Source organism: Corvus cornix, chromosome 2 (assembly GCF_000738735.6).
Source record: "Corvus cornix cornix isolate S_Up_H32 chromosome 2, ASM73873v5, whole genome shotgun sequence".
Taxonomy (NCBI): domain Eukaryota; kingdom Metazoa; phylum Chordata; class Aves; order Passeriformes; family Corvidae; genus Corvus; species Corvus cornix.
In genome coordinates this window covers 868,946-889,498 of record NC_046333.1, presented here as the reverse complement: position 1 = coordinate 889,498, position 20,553 = coordinate 868,946, and the positions used below count along the sequence as shown (strand labels likewise).

Genomic DNA, 20,553 nt, shown 5'->3' with positions numbered 1-20,553 from the left:
GGTATGGAGTGATGGGCGAGATCCGGCGGCAGGGAAAGCTCTGCGATGTGACGCTCAAGGTGCGGCCCGGCCCCCGGGGGCGGGGGGGGGCGTAGGGACCACCCGAGCCCTGAAGGGTCTGAGGGGGACCTGAGAGACCTCGACCCCTCAGGAGGAGTGAGGGGCACCCCAGTCGCTGATGGGGGATGAGGGACCCCGACCCCTCAGGGGGCTGAGAGGCGGCTGAGAGACCTCAGCCCCGGGCGGGGAGTGAGGGACCCCCGGCTCCTGAGCGGGGACCCCGGTCCTTGAAGGGACACTGAGGGGGGACCTCGACCCCTGAGGAGGTCACGGTCTCTGGGGTGGGGGCTGAGGGAGGACGCTGAGGGGACTTCCCCCAGTCCCCTTAGGAGGGAGCTGCGCGACCCCCTGGTCCCTGAGGGGGGCTGGGGGACCCCCGCAGCCCTTGGGGGAAGATGAGGGTCCCCAGCCTCAGAAAGGGGAGCCGAGGGAGATCGAGCCCCGAAGAGGAGCAGGGGGGACCCCCCCATTCCTGGGGGGGCTGAGGGACCTCAGCTTGTGGAGGGGGGACTTGAGGAAGCCCCAGGCCCCTGAGGGAGGGGGCTGAGGGACAGCCCAGTCTCTTTTCCAGAGGGAAGGAGGAGCGGGAGCTGAGGTCCCCCCCTTCCCATGGCTTTGGCAGAGCAGAGGGACAGCACCGAGACTCCCCCAGACCCCCTTAGTGGGGTGCCAGGGGGTCTGCGAGGGCCTGTGGGTCCAGGTTTATGGACCAAGCTCTGCTCCAACCCACGGGAGAAGACTCCTTTCTCTAGGAAACCATTCCCTTATGGGAATATCCACTTTTTAACATCCGTGAGTGTGGTAAACCCTCAGGACTGTGTCCCTGGCTCTGCAGGGAATGGCTGGGAGGGCTCGGAGAGTGCCCTGTGCCAGGCAGGAGCTGCTGGAATCCCTCAGGATTCCAGACTCGGAGGAGCTGGTGGGGTGGGAGCCACACGCAGCTCTGAGTCATTGCAGAATTAACTCTGCAGTTTAATTAAACGGGAAGGTGTTCCCAGCCTACTCACCCTGAAACCTTCCAGGGGAAGCAGCCGGAGAGGGCTGTGCCCGTCAGGGAGACGGGATGTGGGACAGGGAGCATTCCATGGATACGGGGACGGCTTCATCCCTGTGGAGCGGCTGTTCCCCCCGGGAAGAGGGGCTGAGGGTTGTGATCCTCCTTGGAAGCGCTTGCTCCTGCTGTAGGGTGATGTTTGTGACCGTCTGGGCTGGAGCCTGGGTGCCTCGAAGTGGCTGAAAACAGAGGCCAGGCAGGAAGAGGAGAATAAAAGCAGGTATTTATTGGAAGGGCCTTCCAAGGTGCCCCCAGGCAGCCCAAAGCCTCCACCCAAGATGGACCCTGGCTCACGGGTTCTTCACACTTTTATAAGTTTGACCCATTTGTATTTCAGGGTTAATTCTGCAATTATAACTTTGGTCAATGATGTCATTACCCCGAGTTTGCTCCTCCTCTCAAAGGCTTTTGGTTTAGGTATTTTGGGGCTTGGGGACAGCAAGGTGTCCTTGAAGTGCAGACGCAGAGAGGGTTTGTTATGTCTGACCAGTGTGGGGGAACAGCGGCTAAAGGGCCACGTGAAACTCCAGAGTTACACACCAGGCAGTACAGGATTTGAAAAATATAAAAGTTCAAACCCAAGGTATCAGCCTGAGGGAATTCCGTGGCAAAGCCAGTTTGGGATGGAGAGCGCCGTGGTTTTAGGATTAAACTGGGTATTGGTGTGGCAGGAGAAGAGTACCAGGTCCTGGCAGTCCCTTGTTTCTGGGAGTCAATAGGAGGAGGTCTATGATCCCAGTCTTATCTTGGATAAATTCCTCACCATTGTTTCTAAAATTCCTTTGAATAATGATCCATTTCTGTGGATTTTCTGTGGCAAAGAGCTGTTTAAATCCTCTTTGTCCCTACAGAGGTTTAAAAGGTGCTAGGAAAGCTCACAAACACCACAGAATGGTTTGGGATGGAAGGAACCTCGAGGATCATCCAGTGCCACCCCTGCCGTGGGCAGGGACACCTCCCACTGTCCCAGGCTGCTCCCAGCCCCAATGTCCAGCCTGGCCTTGGGCACTGCCAGGGATCCAGGGGCAGCCACAGCTGCTCTGGAAAATCCATCCCAGGGCCTCCCCACCCTCACAGGGAAGAATTCCTTCCCCAAAATCCCAAAGAGAGATGCCAGCAGCGCCTGACACGTTGTCAGTCCTCTGTCTCTGTCAGTCCTCCGTCCATGTTGTTTCAAACATTCCAGCTTTCCCTCCTACACCCACAGCTTGGAATTCCAAGCATTTCATTCGTTTGATTCCTCTTGTTGTCTCGGGTCATCCTGTGAAAATCTCCCACCTTGTGCTGCTTCTGGCCCTGGACATCCCTTTTCCCAGTGCTCCGTGGTGATGGAATCAGGGCAGCCAAGGCTTCCCTCCCATTCCCAGAGCAGGCTGGCTGCTCCAGCTGCTGGTGCTTTAAGCAGGGGTTTTTCTTAGCTCGAAGTTGGGGGTGGCTTTGGATCGCTCAGGAATCCCGAACTCAGCCAGCACAAAATGTCTCTGCTGTGACCTGGCTCGGGAACATGTTCTGTAAATCCAGGGTGGGTTTCCAGCAGGGACAGAGTTTGAATGATTCTTACCCAAAATTAAGGGAGGAAAGTAAAGATCACGGAGCTGCTCCCAGGGCTGGAGCCCCTCTGCTCTGGAGCCAGCCTGGGAGAGCTGGGAATGCTCCCCTGGAGAAGGGAAGGACACAGGGAGAGCTCCGAGCCCCTTGCAGAGCCTAAAGGGGCTCCAGGAGAGCTGCAGAGGGACTGGGGACAAGGCCTGGAGGGACAGGAGCCAGGGAATGGCTTCCCAGTGCCAGAGGGCAGGGCTGGATGGGAGATTGGGAATTGGGAATTGCTGGCTGGGAGGGTGGGGAGGGGCTGGGCTGGAATTGCCAGAGCAGCTGGGGCTGCCCCTGGATCCCTGGCAGTGCCCAAGGCCAGGCTGGAGCAGCCTGGGACAGTGGGAGGTGTCCCTGCCCATGGAATGGAGTTGGAATGAGATGATCCCTAAGATCCCTTCCAACCCAGACCATTCCAGGATTCTCTGATAAAAGCTCTGAGAAACATTCCAAGCCCATCCTGAAGGAGCCCCGAGGTGGATCCTGATGCTCTCACACCACCGCAGTGAATTTATTCCCCTTTTTTCCACTCCTGCTCCTTTTTGTGAGCCCCATCTCTAAAACAAAAGGCTTCCACACACCCCTTTGTCCCAGAAGTTGGATCTGGATGTGCCCAGTGCTCCAGCTCATGGATGAAGCAGGAGCAGCAGTGGTCCCATTCCCACTCTCAGCTGGGATCACTGGGATTCTCCCAGCCCTCAGCCCTGTTTGCTGCACAAACAGCCCTGGAATTATTAAGGAATTGTCACTACTCCGGTTTGTTTGTTTTAATTATTCCCCTCAGAAAGGGAGGCAAGCATTCCCTCAGGAGCCAGGAGGGGCAGGATGGGTTCTCCTTTCCCAGAAACCTCCTTCCTGCGGGAATCAGCACTGCCTCAGCAGCCGGGCTGGATGGATTCAAAGCCAGAAGTGCGGATTTGCCTGGCTCCCTTTGGATCTCTGATCATCCCAGCTGGGCTCGGGGAAATCTGTCGCTGCTGCTCATGGTTGTCCATGTGAAAATGAGGTTTCCTGGGAGCTGCACCTCTTTCCAGCAGCTCAGGATGTGTCCTGGAGAGCCTGAAGCTCCTTTCCTGCACGGATGGAGCCTATGGATCGGGAAAAGCCTTTTCTCTCCCTGTCTCTTTAACAGCTGCAGGTCAGGGCTGCTCCTGATGTTCCATCTCAGCTCCCTTTGGAGGCTCTCCGAAATGTTTAATTAAAGATTCATTTGCTAGGAACACACATGGATGGACTGGAGGGAGGAGGGGAGGGAGGAGACACACCTCAGCCTGTGGTTAGTCTTTTTTCCTTTGGAAAAAAGTAGGATTTTTGCTTAGCAAGGCCAAACTTCTGCTTTCTTCTCTGCGAATCACCGGGCTGGGCGTCGGTGTGGCCGAGTCTGGTTATAAAATAACCAACCCAAGCCTTTTCCCCAATTTAACCTGAGCCCAGCCACGCTGTGGAGGGTGAAGCTGTGTTTTCCTCCTCATCCAGTGTTGGTGATGATGGAAAAGCTGACAGAGGTTCTGACAAGGGCAGGGAAACACCAAGCCTGGAATAATCATGGAGAGAGCAGAAATGAAGCTTCTGAGCCTTTTTTTCCTTTAATTTGGGGGGGACTGAGGCTTTGAACTCCAGATACGGACAAGCCAAGGGGCAGAGGGGCAGAATCCCCCTCTCAGAACCCTTCCCCCTGATTTTTGGTGGGTTTCCAGTCTTTCTCCCTTTAAAGCTCACAACTAAACCCTGCAAAAGCCCCGAGAATTCCGGCTCGCTGACAGGTGCTGGCATTTGGGGCTGTTATTCCCTGAGCTGCAGATCCTGAGCTGCTTCTTACCAGCACAAAAGAGGCTCCTCAGTGCTTGTGTCCTTCCTGAGCATTGTTTTTGGAATTGTTTCATCCTTCCAGGATGAAAGCTGCCCGGGCAGCTTTGTTTTCTGGGATGTGCTGCCTGTGCTCCAGGCCAAGGTCCGAGCGCTCTCCGGGGACACATCGGAGGCTGCTGCAAGCTGAGGAATGCACCACTCTGTAAAACAGGGAAAACATATCCATCCTATTTCTTCATTACAAATTTAGAGGGAGTAAATCTCTCCAGAGCTCCTGCTGGCTCCCACTGGAGCTGGAGGAGAATGATCCAAGTGCCAGGCTGGCACCTCCAGAAATCCTTGGCCAAGCTGTCGGGAGAGGGAAGGTTTGTGCCTTCCCAAATCCTCAGAGTTGACGTGAGCTCCTCTTGCTGCTGCAGCTGCTCCTCCTCGGGATCTGAACCGCTCCAATGCCATTTTTCCATGACTGACTCCAAGACGAATTAGAAAAGTCTCCTAAAATATGATCCAGGTCTGGCAAGCTGAAATAATTCCCAGCTGTGGAGAGGGTACAGTGTTTGCTCCGTGTTCAATCCCAATGGCACTGACAGGTCACAGTCCTGCTGGCTTCTCTCCCATCCTGATCCCAGATTTTCCAGAGCAGACTGTGAACTCCAGACCCTCCAAACTGGAGCAGTTGCACCCCTGAGAGCTGATGCAGAGGTGGAGGAGCCTCTGGACAAGTGGAATTCCAGACAGCTCGGGCTGCCTGCCCGATTCCAGCAGGATCCTTGAGAACTCAGTGCCTGGCTGTGCTGCAGGTGTTGGAGCATGTTTGGGAGATCCTCCAGGAAAACAGCCTTGGAAGGTGTGCCGGTTTGGCCAAATTTGGAAATATATCCTCTGAGAGAAGGCAGATTACAACCACCCCTCCCCCACCAGGTTCGGGAAAAAATAACTTCTCCTCGAAGGAAAGTGAAAGAGATAAAAACTATTTATTTAACACACACACAGGAAAAGGATAATGATGCCAAATAATGAAACCTCTCGCTCTGCTGAGAGAAACCTGGGAAAAGTTCAGAGTCCTCCCGTAGATCTCTCTCTCCCCCTCCATGGAGCTGGGATGGGGCGCTGGGCCCCCCTCCAGGGCCAAGGCCTCGGTGGAAATTCCTCCTGATGCATTCTGATGTTGAAACCGTCCAGCAGAGAGAAAAGGGAAAGAAACAAAAGTCCCAGGAAAACAAAGGTTCAACTCTCTGTCTCCCTCCGGAGGAAAAGAAAGCCGAAAGCTGGAAAGCAGGCAGGGCTTCGTCCCGCTCCTCTCTCTCGAACGCAGAGCAGTCTGTGTCTGTGTCCTTGAAAACAAACTGCAAACTGCTTTGAAAGTTTTGCTGGGTTTTTTTTCCTCTCCCCCCTCTCAGGCTCAGTTTAAAGGCACAAAATTAATTGCTGGGCATAGGGCAGCAATATGGGATCAACATCATAAAGTCACCCCCAGACAGAAGGAGAGGGAATATCTGTTTTACTGGAGGAGCTGGGAGACTGGAAAAGCAGCTGATCCATGACAGGAGAGCTGCAGGATGAGGATGTGATTCCAACCTTGTCACACAACAGACAGGAGTTATTTGGGATTCTCACTGGAGGTGATTCCCCCGAGCTCTCGGCTGCCCTCAGCTCTTCCCTTACACAAAACACGAGGATTTTTAGTTCTAGGACAACATAAAATGTCTTTTTGCTGTCCCTTCAGGAGCCTTAAGGAGGGCAGGGCTGGAGCTGATCCCCTTGGGATGCTCCCTGTCCCCGTGGGAAGTGGAGGGACAGGAATTCAGCAAAGCAGTTGGGCTCCTCTGAGCTGGCAGGGAATTCCCTGGGGATGTGGCTTTGTTGTACATCCAAGGGGATGTTCCTCTGCTTCAGAGGAATTGGTCACCATTCTCATGGAATGCTGGAATGGTTTGGGTTGGAAGGGACCTTGAATCCCATCCCACCCCCTGCCATGGTCAGGGACACCTCTCACCATCCCAGGCTGCTCCCAGCCCCAGTGTCCAGCCTGGCCTTGGGCACTGCCAGGGATCCAGGGGCAGCCACAGCTGCTCTGGGAATTCCAGCCCAGCCCCTCCCCACCCTCCCAGCAGGAAATTCCTTCCCAATCTCCCATCCAGCCCTGCCCTCTGGCAGTGGGAAGCCATTCAGAATTCCCTCTTTCCTGCTGCCCACACTGGGGGATCAGCCCCCAGGGCACGGCGAGTTCTGGCCAGGGAATGTGGAGCTCCTCATCCACCAAATCCTTCCCTGCAGTGCTCCTCTCATTGTCCAGCCTGGATTTGTGCTTGGCATTGTCCTGATCCAGGTGCATCCCATTATTACCTTTTCCTGGCAAAACAGGGCTGCAATGGATTGGACACCAGCTCTGCTTCTGCTCTGGCCTCTCCGTGCCCTCAGTGCCACCGTGCCCTCAGAAAAGATGGATTTGGGGTTTTTTTTGAGACCTTCAAAACTCAGCGAGTTCTCAGCTCGGCGGGGTAGTGACGTCAGGAACGCAAGGAATGCCTTTCCCCCACCTACAGCATTTTCCTCCGGAGAAAGGCTCCTTGTGCCCTGGAATCTGTTCATGTTTGTGGCTGTGGGGGTGTCCGGGAGCAGATTCCTTTGTTACCCGCTCAGAGACACGTCAGAAGGGAATTCTGGGATTCCCAGGGTCAGGAGGGATGCTTGCAAAGTTCCTTTTTTCTGCAAAACTGAATCTTTCACCTTCAAAGCAAAGGACCTGAAGTGATAAAGTGTAAAACAGAACATGCTGGAATGGTATCAGGAAGAGGACGAGCTCTTTGCCGCTCTCTCCTTAGGTGACTCCAGAGTGACTCCATCAGGAAGGCGCCTTAGTGCAGTCATGGAAAGGGAGAGCCTTTGGCTCTGCAGGTGGGGAGCACTTTGGGAAAGAAGACACGAGGATGAGCTGAATGGACACGTGCTGCGGGCCCATCCTTGGAAAGCTTTTCCATATCCCAGGAGAAAAACTTGTCCTTTGCCTGCAGCAAGAACTGCAGTCCTTGGGGACTCGCCATCAAGTGCTGATGGAATGAACACGATGATCGTTTGAGAGCAGACATCCCAATTTCTCCATCTCCCCGAGGGTTCTCTGCCATTCCAAGTTTCAGACATGAGGAATCACAGGTTGTGTCTTGTCCAGCACCAGGAAATACTTCCCGGGCTCTTTGCTGGTGCAGCTCCGTGGATCTCGCTGCTCACAGGGACCATTCCCAATCCAGGACCACCTGGAAGGGCAGCACTGCCCAGACCCAAGGGATTCCATCCCGGTGGTGATTTCATCCCAGCTGTCATTATCCCGGCAGGAATCTTGCAGGATGCCTGGGGATGTTTGCCCTTGCAAGGACCAGGGCTGTTGGAGATAATGAGGCTGTTTGGTGGCAGCTCCTCAGGGGTGAGGTCACCGAGATGCATCCCTGGAACTGGAGCTTGGCGGGACCTCTCAGCCCTTGGACAGGGCTGGAATCTCTTGTACTGGAGCTGAGGGTATGGAATCATGGAATGGTTTCGGTTGGAAAAGGCCTCTTGGATCATGGAGTCCAACCATCCCCCAGCACTGCCGAGGCCACGCCTGCCCCACGTCCCCGGGTGCCACATCCACAGGGCTGGTAAATCCCTCCAGGGATGGGGAGCCACCAGTGCCCTGGGCTGTCCCTTCAATGCCTGACCCCCCTTTCCAGGAGGAATGTTCCCAATATCCAACCCGAGCCTGCCCTGGCCCAGCCTGAGGCCGTTCCCTCTCATCCTGTCCCTGTTCCCTGCGAGCAGAGCCCGACCCCCCCCGGCTGCCCCCTCCTGTCAGGGACTTGTGCAGAGCCACAAGGTCCCCCCTGAGCCTCCTTTGCTCCAGGCTCAGCCCCTTTCCCAGCTCCCTCAGGAGTTTTCCAGTTCCCTTCCCTGGACATGCTCCAGCCCCTCAATGTCACTCTTGTCACAAGGGGCCCAGAGCTGCCACCTGGGCTCTGTAATTTACAGTTATTTTGTGAAATAAGGGCCTTTTTCTCCTCCTTGGGTCACACTACAGGCTCAGGTTTTGAGTAAGTATAACCTTGGTGTTGAAATTCCTGTTATCTTTAGTTATAAAGATAATTTTGGTTATAAATAGAAGGTCGCTGTATGCATTTGAAGCAGGTGTTTCACTTTAAGAGGTGCCTGTTCAATTTTAGCACCACTCTTTATTTATTAAAGAGCTGAAATGAGATTTGGGGAGTTGTGATTTTTGGCAACTTGGGCTTGGGGGGAAATGAAAGTCAAGTAAAATGTTGCTTTTCTTGCACACTCAGCCTGAACGGGAGCACTCATCCAAACAAACCAAATGGATTGTTGCAGTTGGAGTGAATTCCTTAGGGAATTTTAGAGATAAGAGGAGGCCTTGTTCTTTCACCTTTCAGAAACAGCAAAAGCAAAAATGGAGTTTTTCTATGTTTTGGGATGTTTGAGGCACTCAGGAAGGGGTTTTGCAGCAGCATGAAGGTGTGTCAATAATGGGATTCATTGCTGGGAAATCAGTGGGTTGGGCCAGGAGCAGCTGATGATGGGATGGCTTCACCCATGGGGAAGGGATGGACTGGGAACTGCCCGAGTTGCTGAGGTGTTGCCGAGCAGGTCGGGTGTTCGTGAGCCTCTGGGCTGGAATGTGGATGGGCCAAGCAGCAAATTTGTCACCGTGGTCAACCAGGCTGTGGCTGCTCGTGTGTCAGCCATTCCCACTGGGAATTCCCAAAGCAAGAGCTCCAGCAGCTGAGTGTCCTCAGGGATTCCCCTGTCCTGAGCAGCACCTCAGACCCACCGAGAGTCCAGGTGTGCTCACCTGGCAGGGAGGGAGGGAATGAAAATCCCAGGGGTCTGGGAAGGGTCTGTGGGCTCTCAGGTTCTGGAATCACTTCCCTGTTTGGCCTTTCCTCGTGAAATTTGCTGTGTTTTTTGTATTTTTAAAGCTGTTCAAAGCTCTGGCCAGGCTGGAGTTTGTGCTCTCTGTGTGAAGTCGGGGTGGGAACCTGCTCAGCCAACATTCCTCCCTCTCCAGGGCCAGGGATGTGGCCTCGAGCTCCATCCCCTCACAGAGCCTGGGCCTGCAGTCCCGATTCCTTTTCCCAGAGATTCCCCATGCTGCTGTGTGCACAGGAGGAGGCTGGCAAAGATTTTGCTGATACCTCGAGTCTTGGAGCCTCTGGGATGTTTTCCAGGTGGTTTTGGGTCAGGAGAAGGGATCCATACAGACCTTCATCCCTGTAAAGTCACATGCAAATAAATATGTATGTGAAGGGTGTCATAGTCACGACCATTTCGCTTCCTGATTTTGCTCTGGGAATTAGGAATGCTGCAAAATCCAGGAGAGCAGGATTTGTGCAGCATTATCCAAGCACAGAGGACAGCATGGACAGGGATTCAGGCCCAGGACAGAGACAAGGCTCTTCAAAAGTTCCTCCTTTTTTTCCATCTGGCAGGAATTTTGCTTTCTAAACCCTCTGCAAGTTTGTGTTTGCTGGCTCTGAGCACTCCAGGCCTGGAGGGAGAGGGGAGGCACTGTTGGGAATCATGGAAGTCCTGAATCCAAACAGCATGTCTGGAGATGAAAGTGGGGGGAGGGTTTTGCAGAGGAGAAGAGAAGGACTCCTTGGATAACCTGGAGCGAAGGGCCCTGCTGTGCCAGCTGCTTTGGCCATAAAACAAAGCTCCAACGGGAAATTTTGGCTTAAGAGAGGAAAAAAGGGCAGTTCTGCACAAGCTGGGGTGGGCATGGACTGGGATGAGCCAGGTTGACATGGAAATTAGGGAAAAAAGCTCTGAGAGAAGGAATCAGAGCAAAGACCTGACTTGAATCCTTGGATGCTGGTGGAGCTGTGCTGCAGGGAATCACCTGGAGCCGTGGGTGGTGCTGATCCCTTCTCCTTCCCTTTTGCCCCTGCTTTAGGTCGGGGACCATAAATTCAGCGCGCACCGGATCGTGCTGGCAGCCTCCATCCCGTACTTCCACGCCATGTTCACCAACGACATGATGGAGTGCAAGCAGGAGGAGATCGTCATGCAGGGCATGGATCCCAGGTGACATCCCTAGGGAGAGCCCGAGGGAGCACGAGGCCTCTGCGGGCCTTGGCGCGGTGTGTGCGCGGTTCAGAGGCTGCTCTCCGCGGGAACGATCCCACAGAGCGTTCTGCTGCTGGCACAGGCCTATCCCAGCTGGAATTCAGTGGGGTTTCTGCCCTTTCTCCCTGTTTTTAGTGCTCTGGAGGCTCTGATCAACTTCGCCTACAACGGTCACCTGGCCATAGACCAGCAGAATGTGCAGTCCCTGCTCATGGGGGCGAGCTTCCTTCAGCTGCAGAACATCAAGGACGCCTGTTGTACCTTCCTCAGGGAGAGGTGAATGCGCCTGGGGGGATCCTGGGGGGATTCCAGGGGCATTCCAGCTGCTCCCCAGCAGCAGCGAGGGTCAGGCACCTGTGTCCGGCTTGGGAGGAGCAGGATGTGTCCTTCTAGCAGGAGGAGGAGGAGTGTGCATCCCAAAACTTGGCATCTGTGGAGTTATGGAATCACAAAATGAGTTGGGAGGGACCTTAAAGCCCATCCCAATCCACTGTCCCAGGCTGCTCCAAGCCCCAATGTCCAGCCTGGCCTTGGGCACTGCCAGGGATCCAGGGGCAGCCACAGCTTCTTTGGGAATTCCATCCCAGCCCCTCCCCACCCTCCCAGCCAGCAATTCCCAATTCCCAATATCCCATCCATCCCTGCCCTCTGGCAGTGGGAAGCCGTTCCCCCTTATCCTACCATTCTCATTCCCTTCAGAATAACTTACCACTCCTTCACTGGGACACAATAAAAGCCCTTGGCCAGCCATGGGAATTAACACCCAGAGCAAAACTGAGGGACCATCTCCCTTTTTGAGAACCCATCCTGGCAGGAACTGCCCAATAAAATGCCCTAGGGTGTATCACCATGTCCCACAGCCGTAGGGAGAAGGAGAGAAGATCCAGCAGGCAGAAATTGTGCAGCAAGATTGATTGATTTAATTATTTTACAAACTCTTTTATAGACTTTTCTCTTCATAGTCTAATTGGACAAAGGATCAGCCTCCCCTTGGGGGTGATTGGCCAAAATCCTAAAACATCCATTGTCAAAATATTTTCCTACTGTGCCATAAACAAGACTTTTCAAGGTTGCAGGTGGCTTGGTTGTTTACAGAACTCTGCCACTATCTCTGTGAGAGAGAAAAGTCTCTCATGGACTTAGAAAACAGCAAGAAAATCCTCGCTAGCAGCATTTTTGTATCCACAGTTGCCCTTCCTGCTGCTGTGTGTGCTAAAGGGGAGGAACACCGCGCCTCAGCCCAGGAGCTGGACAGGAAACTGTGGCAGAGCCTTAAATTGGTCCCAGGTTTTTCAATTTCCTTGCTGGTGTTTGGCTGCGAGGCTGTTCCAGCAGCAGGGTCTGGAAATGGAAAGCTGGGATACTCCTTGTCCACGTACCACATGGATTCTCAGCCCGTGCCAGGGAGCCTGACGTGTTCAGTTTTCCCAGCCTGGCTTCTCTGCAGCTGCTCAGGGTGCTCAGTGGTATGATGTCAAACACACCCACCAAGTACAGGGATTGGCTACCAAAATCCTCCCAAATCCACCAGGGGCAGCCAGGTGTCCTAAGTGAAGTCCTGGATTTGAGTGCACAGCTGCCAGTTTGGTTAATAACTAAAAATTTGTGGATTCTGGCCACCCTGGGAGCTGGGACATGGACACTGAGCTCTTCTTCTGAAGTGGAATTGAGAATTGGGATATTTTTAGGCAGCTGTGTTGTAACCAAGCCCTGTGTGAGCCCTCAGAGTCACCCTCATGTGACAGTTCCCCACCCAACAGCTCCCGGACCTGGAGCTGCTGGAGAGAGTCCAGAGGATGCCCCAGAGCTGCTCCAGGGCTGGAGCCCCTCTGCTCTGGAGCCAGCCTGGGACAGCTGGGAATGTTCCCCTGGAGAAGGGAAGGACACAGGGAGAGCTCCGAGCCCCTTGCAGGGCCTAAAGGGGCTCCAGGAGAGCTGCAGAGGGACTGGGGCCAAGGCCTGGAGGGACAGGACCCAGGGAATGGCTTCCCAGTGCCAGAGGGCAGGGCTGGATGGGAGATTGGGAATTGGGAATTGCTGGCTGGGAGGGTGGGGAGGGGCTGGGCTGGAATTGCCAGAGCAGCTGTGGATGCTCCCAGAGCCACCTGGATCTATCCAATGGCTCCTTGGCAGGGACAAGGGGACATTTGTGTTTTCCATCCTCTGGCTGTGCTGTGGATTCACCTGGAGCTCTCTGTGCAGATCAGCTCATGGGTGAGCTGGAATCTGCCACCACTGGTGAGGACACAGCTTTCACTACACTGCATGTCCTGCAAGGCTTCTGTGCTTCCCAGAATCCTGGAATAGTTTGGGTTGGAAGGGACCTTAAAGCCCATCCCATTCCCACCCGTGCCATGGGCAGGGACACCTCCCACTGTCCCAGGCTGCTCCCGGCCCCAATGTCCAGCCTGGCCTTGGGCACTGCCAGGGATCCAGGGGCAGCCACAGCTGCTCTTCCATTAACCTGACATTCCTGTTGCTCTCCTCTTCCCCTTTTCCCAGGCTCCATCCCAAGAACTGCCTGGGTGTCCGGCAGTTTGCCGAGACCATGATGTGCACGGTGCTCTACGACGCTGCCAACAGCTTCATCCACCAGCACTTCGTGGAGGTCTCCATGTCCGAGGAGTTCCTGGCCCTGCCCTTTGAGGACGTGCTGGAGCTCGTTTCCAGGGATGAGCTCAACGTGAAGTCCGAAGAGCAGGTGGGTGCCTGGTGTAGGAAACTTTGAGGAAACTTTGAGGAAACTTTGACCTCGAGGGGTTTTGTGTTGCTTGGGAGTGGGAATGGGAATGATCCTATTGCTGGGCTGAGGGAAGCTGAGATGTCCTGGCACAGGGGGGACATTCAGAGGTGCTGGACAGAGTTGTGATGGTTCCTTGGGCCTACTCCAGACTGACTTGTTCCTAGGAAAAAAGAAAAGCAGGGCTTTTTTAGGATCACAGAATCATTGAGGTCGGAAAAGCCTTCAGACTCCATCGAGTCCAACCCAGCACTGCCAAGGCCACCACTGCCCCATGTCCCCACGTGCCACATGGACAGGGCTGGTAAATCCCTCCAGCAATGGGGACTCCACCCCTGCCCTGGGCAGCTGTGCCAGGGCTGGACAGCCCTTCTGGGGAAGGAATCTTTCCAAATTCCTGCCTAAACCTCCCCTGGCACAACGTGAGGTTGTTTCCTCTCCTCCTGTCCCTTGTTCCCTGCGAGAAGAGCTGGAATCCCACCTGGCTGCACTCTCCTGTCAGGGGGTTTTGGGGGGCAAGAGGTGAGCAGGGAAAACAGAGCCGGTCCTCGAACCTGGAAATCCATCCTGCTCTTCCTGAGGAGCCTCCAGAGGAGGTGACAAAGGCAGAGCAGACCTCCAGCTCCTCCTTGTAGGGTAAAAATGTGCTTTGCTAATCAGGCTTAGGGAGGGAGGGGAACCTGCCTCACATTCCAGCCACGTTCCTCTATCATACCAGGAATTTCTCACTGTTTTTCCCAGAGCAGGTAGGACCCAAAGAGTCCATCCTGGGGACGTTTCCTCGTGCCCTGGCACCTGCCAGCCCCACTCTTCAGAAATTCCAGTGGCACCCTGTAGAGTGGAAAAAAAGTTGGTTTGGGGTTTTTAATCCCTGTGGTGCTGTTGGAGAAGCATTTTTGCACTGGAAAGTTTGGGAATTGTGTTGGGAGAGACTCCGGATGCCACTATACAAGAAAGAGCTGATGATTTTGTTCTGGTGGATGACAGGTTGCAGTAACTTTAACAGGGAGTCCTGTGAACCCAGGAATGCGTGTCCCAAAACCAAACTGGGACCAGGGCACTGGGATCCTTTTGTAGCTGGAGTCATCCAGTGGTGCTTCGGAGAGGTCTGTCCCTTCCAGTGTGTGGGATGGAGCCTGGAGAGACCAGCTCAGCTCCAGGCATCTCCAGCGTGGTTATCCAGAGAGAACGGATGGATCCCTGTGATCAAACCTGTCTCCTGGTTTCTCATGGAGCAGCACCACTCCCTGTCTTCTTTCCCAGTTTGCAGATTTCTGTCACTAAAAAAACACAGTTTTGTGTTCTGTGCCACCTCCTCTGCCAAAATCCTCCTTGCAGCTCCCTCATCTCCCTGCAAACAGTTCTGCTGGATGTCCCATCCCACGGGACCACAGATCGGGATTCTTGGAGGCAGGGAAAGAAACTGCATGGAGTTTCTTTCCCTTTTTCCCTCTTTCCTTCTTGGAGCCTCTTGGAGAGGCTGGGACAGCTGGGGGTGTTCCCCTGGAGAAGGCTCCAGGGAGAGCTCCGAGCCCCTGGCAGGGCCCAAAGGGGCTCCAGGAGAGCTGCAGAGGGACTGGGGACAAGGCCTGGAGGGACAGGAGCCAGGGAATGGCTTCCCAGTGCCAGAGGGCAGGGATGGATGGGAGACTGGGAATTGGGAATTGCTGGCTGGGAGGGTGGGGAGAGGCTGGGCTGGAATTGCCAGAGCAGCTGGGGCTGCCCCTGGATCCCTGGCAGTGCCCAAGGCCAGGCTGGACATTGGGGCTGGGAGCAGCCTGGGACAGTGGGAGGTGTCCCTGCCCATGGCAGGGGTGGCACTGGATGATCCTTGAGGTTCCTTCCAACCCAAACCATTCCAAGATTTGATGTCGTTTCTTTCCCATCCACTTGCACAACCCCAAAACTCCCAACTTCCCACTCCTGTCTCGTGGCAGGTGTTTGAAGCTGCCTTGGCCTGGATCCGGTACGACCGAGACCAGAGGGAGCCCTTCCTGCCCGAGCTCCTGTCCAAAATCCGGCTCCCCCTGTGCCGGCCGCAGTTCCTCACGGACCGCGTGCAGCAGGATGACCTGGTCCGGTGCTGCCACAAGTGCAGGTGAGGCTGGGACATGGAGGCAGCAGGGTGGGAAAGCTAAATCCTTCAATCTCAGGCTCCAGACAGTCAGATGTCCTCTTGAATGATTCCCTGATTGGATTCCAGGGATCTGGTTGACGAAGCCAAGGATTATCACCTCATGCCAGAGCGCCGGCCGCACCTCCCGGCGTTCAAGACGCGGCCGCGGTGCTGCACGTCCATCGCGGGGCTGATTTACGCCGTGGGGGGACTCAACTCAGCAGGTACCTTGCAGTGGAAAGACCACCAGGGGCTGGGTGGGATGCTGGAATTCCCCCCTGTGGAAGCGTGGAGCAGTTTCTCCTCCTCCATGCAGCACTTCGACCCTTCCAGTGAAACCCTCGGGGTGGTTGTGCCCATAGTTTAACGTCTTCCATCTAAATCCTGCCGAGGTGAGGCTTATTCAGGATGTTTAAGACTTTGAGGATGGTGTCCTTGCCTGGAGCCCCAAGCAGGACTTGCAGGGATCTCCACAACGTTGTGGGATCACAATACCGTGGTGCCATGAGCCTCACCGTGCTGTAAAAAGGGAACAGAAAATGGTCAAGGACAAACCTTCTGTGGAGGAGCTGCGTTCCCCGGAAGCAGCGACAGCACAGATGGGACTTGCAGGTCTCTGCTGCCCCTCGGAGGACAGTGGAGGTGCCACTTCCACAGAGGGAACTTGTCGGGGCTCCTGGTGCAGAGCACGGGAGAGCTCTTGGAAATGTTCCCTGATGGTTCTGAGTGTGGGAACAATGGGAATTGTTCAGAGCAGGAGCTCTGTGGGAGAGCAGGGATATCTGGCTGGGAAATGTCTCTGGGGGAGCAGGTAGGCTGGAATGGGATGTGAGACCCCAGGATAGGACAGAGAATCCCAGAATGGGCTGGGTTGGAAGGGACCTTAAGGATCATCTCATCCCACCCCTGCCATGGGCAGGAACACCTCCCACTCTCCCAGGCTGCTCCAAGCCCCATCCAGCCTGGCCTTGGACACTGCCAGGGATCCAGGGGCAGCCACAGCTGCTCTGGGCACCCTGTGCCAGGGCCTCCCCACCCTCACAGGGCAGAATTTCTTGCCCCAACCCAGGTGCAGCACTTTGCACTTGGCCTTGTTGAACCTCATGAGCTTCCCACTCCTTGAGCTTGTCCAGGTCCCTTTAGATGCCATCCCACCCTAGCAGATGTAATGTTTTTCCCAGATGTTTTCCTAAACATGGTTCCCCATGCCAACCCCATCTTTAGGATCACAGCAGCACCCCATTACCCCTCCACCCCGCTCCCTATCCCAGGGCTTCATCAGGTCTCCCTCTTTTAATTTGAGTAGCAAATTTCTATGCAGGCGACTCTCTGAACGTGGTGGAGGTGTTTGATCCCATTGCCAACCGCTGGGAGAAGTGCCAGCCCATGGCCACGGCGCGGAGCCGCGTCGGCGTGGCCGTGGTCAACGGGCTGCTCTACGCCATCGGCGGCTACGACGGCCAGCTGAGGCTCAGCACCGTGGAGGTTTACAACCCAGACACCGACTCCTGGTCCAAAGTGGAAAGCATGAACAGCAAGAGGAGGTACGTGCAGCTCACAGGGAAGAGAGCTCTGGAAAAGCAGGGAAAAAGGAGGTTGGAGGAAGAGTGGGGGAGTGGGTGCCCAGCAGGATCGGGGGGGGAAATGGGAAAGGAGGAGTGGGGCAGTGTGGAAGCAGCTGGGATTTCCGTGGTTAGTTTCTGGTGCAGCCGAGGGGGGGTTGGCCTCTGCTGCCAGGGAACAAGGACAGGAGAAGAGGAAATGGTCTCAAGCTGTGCCAGGGAAGGGTCAGGTTGGATATAGGGAAAACTCCTCCTGGAAAGGGCTGCCCAGCCCTGGCACAGCTGCCCAGGACAAGGGTGGAAGATGTATGTGCCCCTCACCAGGTACCTCTGGAGCTCCCTTAGCCGCTCCTGGTGCTCCAGCCCCTTCCCCAGCTCCATTCCCTTCTCTGGACACACTCCAGCCCCTCAGTGTCTTTTTTTTTTTGTCGTGATGGGCCCAAATCCAAAGCTGGGATTCAAGGTGCTCCTGCCGTGAGCACCTTTCCGCTTTGTGAGCTCAGAGTTCGGGTGGGACTGAGCAGTGTGCAGGTGAATCCAGGGCAAAGGCGGTTTGGTGGGATGACACAGGCAGAGTGTGCAGGGTCACAGTGTTGGGGACAGGGTGACAGCACCCCCAGCCATCTCACGGGGCCCTGCTGTTCCTTGCAGCGCCATGGGAACGGTGGTGCTGGATGGGCAGATCTACGTGTGCGGTGGATACGATGGAAACTCGTCCCTCAACTCCGTGGAGTCCTACTCTCCAGAAACAAACAAGTAAGAGCCCTTCATGTCCCAGAGCTTTCCCAGGAGCTTCTCCTCCGGTGTTCCGTGCCCTGGCACCGCTGGGCATCTGGGCTGTGAGAATGGTTTGAATAAGGAGTGGGGAAAGGAGAGTTGGTGGAATCCAGCACTAGAAAACCACGGAATAATCTGTGGGAGTCTTGCTGATCTCTCCCCTCTCCCTCCCAGGTGGACAGCAGTGACCCCCATGAGCTCCAACCGCAGCGCTGCCGGAGTCACCGTGTTCGAGGGCCGGATCTACGTGTCCGGAGGGCACGACGGGCTCCAGATCTTCAACAGTGTAAGGCCCTGGGCTGGGGCTCATCCACTGCACCTCAGGCTGGGGCTGGAAAGCTCCGTGTCCTTTCCCTGTGCACCCAAATGGCCCCAAGTGCTTGCGCCACCGAATTGTGTCACTTCCACCCATGACAGAAAAACCTGAGGTGGAACAGAAGTGACTCTACCTGCTTGGGGTCGTGGAGATGTTCTGAGGGCTGGAGCCCCTCGGATATGGAGCCAGGCTGGGAGAGAAGGGAAGGACACAGGGAGAGCTCCGAGCCTCTTGCAGGGCCTAAAGGGGCTCCAGGAGAGCTGCAGAGGGACTGGGGACAAGGCCTGGAGGGACAGGACACAGGGAATGGCTTCCCAGTGCCAGAGGGCAGGGATGGATGGGAGATTGGGAATTGGGAATTGCTGGCTGGGAGGGTGGGCAGGCCCTGGCACAGGGTGCCCAGAGCAGCTGGGGCTGCCCCTGGATCCCTGGCAGTGTCCAAGGCCAGGCTGGACACTGGGGCTGGGAGCAGCCTGGGACAGTGGGAGGTGTCCCTGCCCATGGCAGGGGTGGCACTGGATGAGCTTTAAGGTCTCTTCTAACCCAAACCCTTCAGGCACAATCCCATAGCAGCTGAACTTTTAACTGAAGGCAGTTCAGCCCTCTCAGCTCCCCCAGCTGCTCCTGGCGCTCCAAACCCTTCCCCAGCCCCGTTCCCTTCCCTGGGAAGCCCCTCACTGCCTTGTCACGAGCACCCCAAAACTACCCCCAGTTTGGAGGTGCCACAGCGGGAGACTGTCACAGGCTGATTCCCAAGGCAGCGTCCCTAACTCCCGCTGTGCTCCATCCCAGGTGGAATACTACAACCCTCACACGTCCAGCTGGCACGCGGTGTCGCCCATGCTGAACAAGCGGTGCCGGCACGGCGCGGCCGCGCTGGGCAGCCGCATGTTCGTGTGCGGCGGCTACGACGGCTCCGGCTTCCTGAGCGCCGCCGAGGTCTACAGCTCCATGGCCGACCAGTGGTACCTGATCGTGCCCATGAACACCCGCCGCAGCCGCGTGTCCCTCGTGGCCAACTGCGGCCGCCTCTACGCCGTGGGCGGCTACGACGGCCAGTCCAACCTCAGCTCCGTGGAGATGTACGACCCCGAGACCAACCGCTGGACGTTCATGGCGCCCATGGTGTGCCACGAGGGCGGGGTGGGCGTGGGCTGCGTGCCGCTCCTCACCATCTGACGCGGGGGATTTTGGGGGCATCTCGTCGTCAGCGAGCGTGCCACGATTTCCAGGTGCTCGATCCAAACGCAAAGGAACTTGACAGAGTAATCCCCCACCTGTAACTTTTTGGGCTGAAGGTCCTGAAAGGTCAAATATGGTGAGTTTATGTGCGAGCAAAGACCCCTCGGCCTCCCCCGGAGCCGTGGCCGAGCAGATCCATCCATCCATCCATCCATCCCTCGTCGGTTTTCCTGCGGTTGCGCCTTTGGGAAGCACCGTTGTGGGCTGAGGGAGGGGGACAGGCTTCATTGTGACATAAAAACAGCCACTTCAAGGACTTGGAAAATCCATCGGCATCTTCTGGAGCAGCAAAACCACCTGAGCCCCTCCAGGGGTGTCAGCAGCAATTTGGGGGGTCCTGGTCACACAGAGGGGGTCTCCAAATGGGACAAACACAGCGCTGTTGCTTCCAGGAGCTTCTTACACAAGACCTCCCCCCCCCAGTTTCTCGTGTTTTTCTCAGCTTGATGTGGAAAACTTCTCCACAAGAGCCACAGGATGGAGAAACCAGGAAGAAGAAAAGGTCGGTTAAACCAGGATCGTTTGGGCAAGCTCTGGAGAAGGATGGATGGAAACGACTCCAGGCAACAGCCTGAGGGTTTCAAAATGGGAAGTAGATTATCAGGATGTCCTTTAAATTAAATATCAAGGTATTTTCCAAGGCTAAGAGGCAGCTGTAGCAGAAAGGCCAGGATATTTTAGGAGAAGCAAGGAAAACACGTCATGAGTTTGTCGTGCTCTGCTGGGAAAGGTCTTTGCCGTGGGTTTTGTGCCAGGAAACTTTGGAATGCTGGCAGAGCCAAAGAGCTGCCTGGCAGCACCTTCCCTGTGTCAGCCCTTCAGCCCTCCTCCTGCATGATCCGTGATCCGCCATCCCCCCGGAGCTCTCCGTGCCCGGCTCTTCCCGTGCCATCCTGGGCACAGCCATACCTCCTCCGGGCAGGCAGGGCCAGGCAGCAGGAATGTGACCTGATCCCAGCTGCTGGGGAATGGGGATCTCCCCCTGGGTCCGGCCCCATCCCGGCGTTCCGAGGGGCTGGGAGCTGGGAGGAGCGGGATGTGCCCCCCAGCCCCGCTCCCCGTGTCCATTCCTGCTCCCCAGCATCCCTGGGATTGACTCTGGCTGTACATGTGGATGTCTATACTGGGGTACTGTGTATATTTTAGGGTCTATAATGAGCATATCTGGCTATA

At 55.7% G+C, this 20,553-nt stretch overlaps 1 protein-coding gene across 1 annotated transcript; it reads left to right on the top strand.

Moving 5' to 3' along the window:
* The first annotated feature begins 11 nt into the window (after positions 1–11).
* KLHL18 (kelch like family member 18) lies at positions 12–19,317 on the top strand. The gene is made up of 10 exons (XM_039549334.1): positions 12–59; positions 10,455–10,585; positions 10,763–10,903; positions 13,130–13,328; positions 15,305–15,465; positions 15,571–15,707; positions 16,805–17,027; positions 17,697–17,801; positions 17,997–18,108; positions 18,931–19,317. The coding sequence occupies exons 1-10, from the start codon at positions 12–14 to the stop codon at positions 19,315–19,317; spliced, it is 1,644 nt and encodes a 547-aa protein (XP_039405268.1).
* Positions 19,318–20,553: the final 1,236 nt, after the last annotated feature.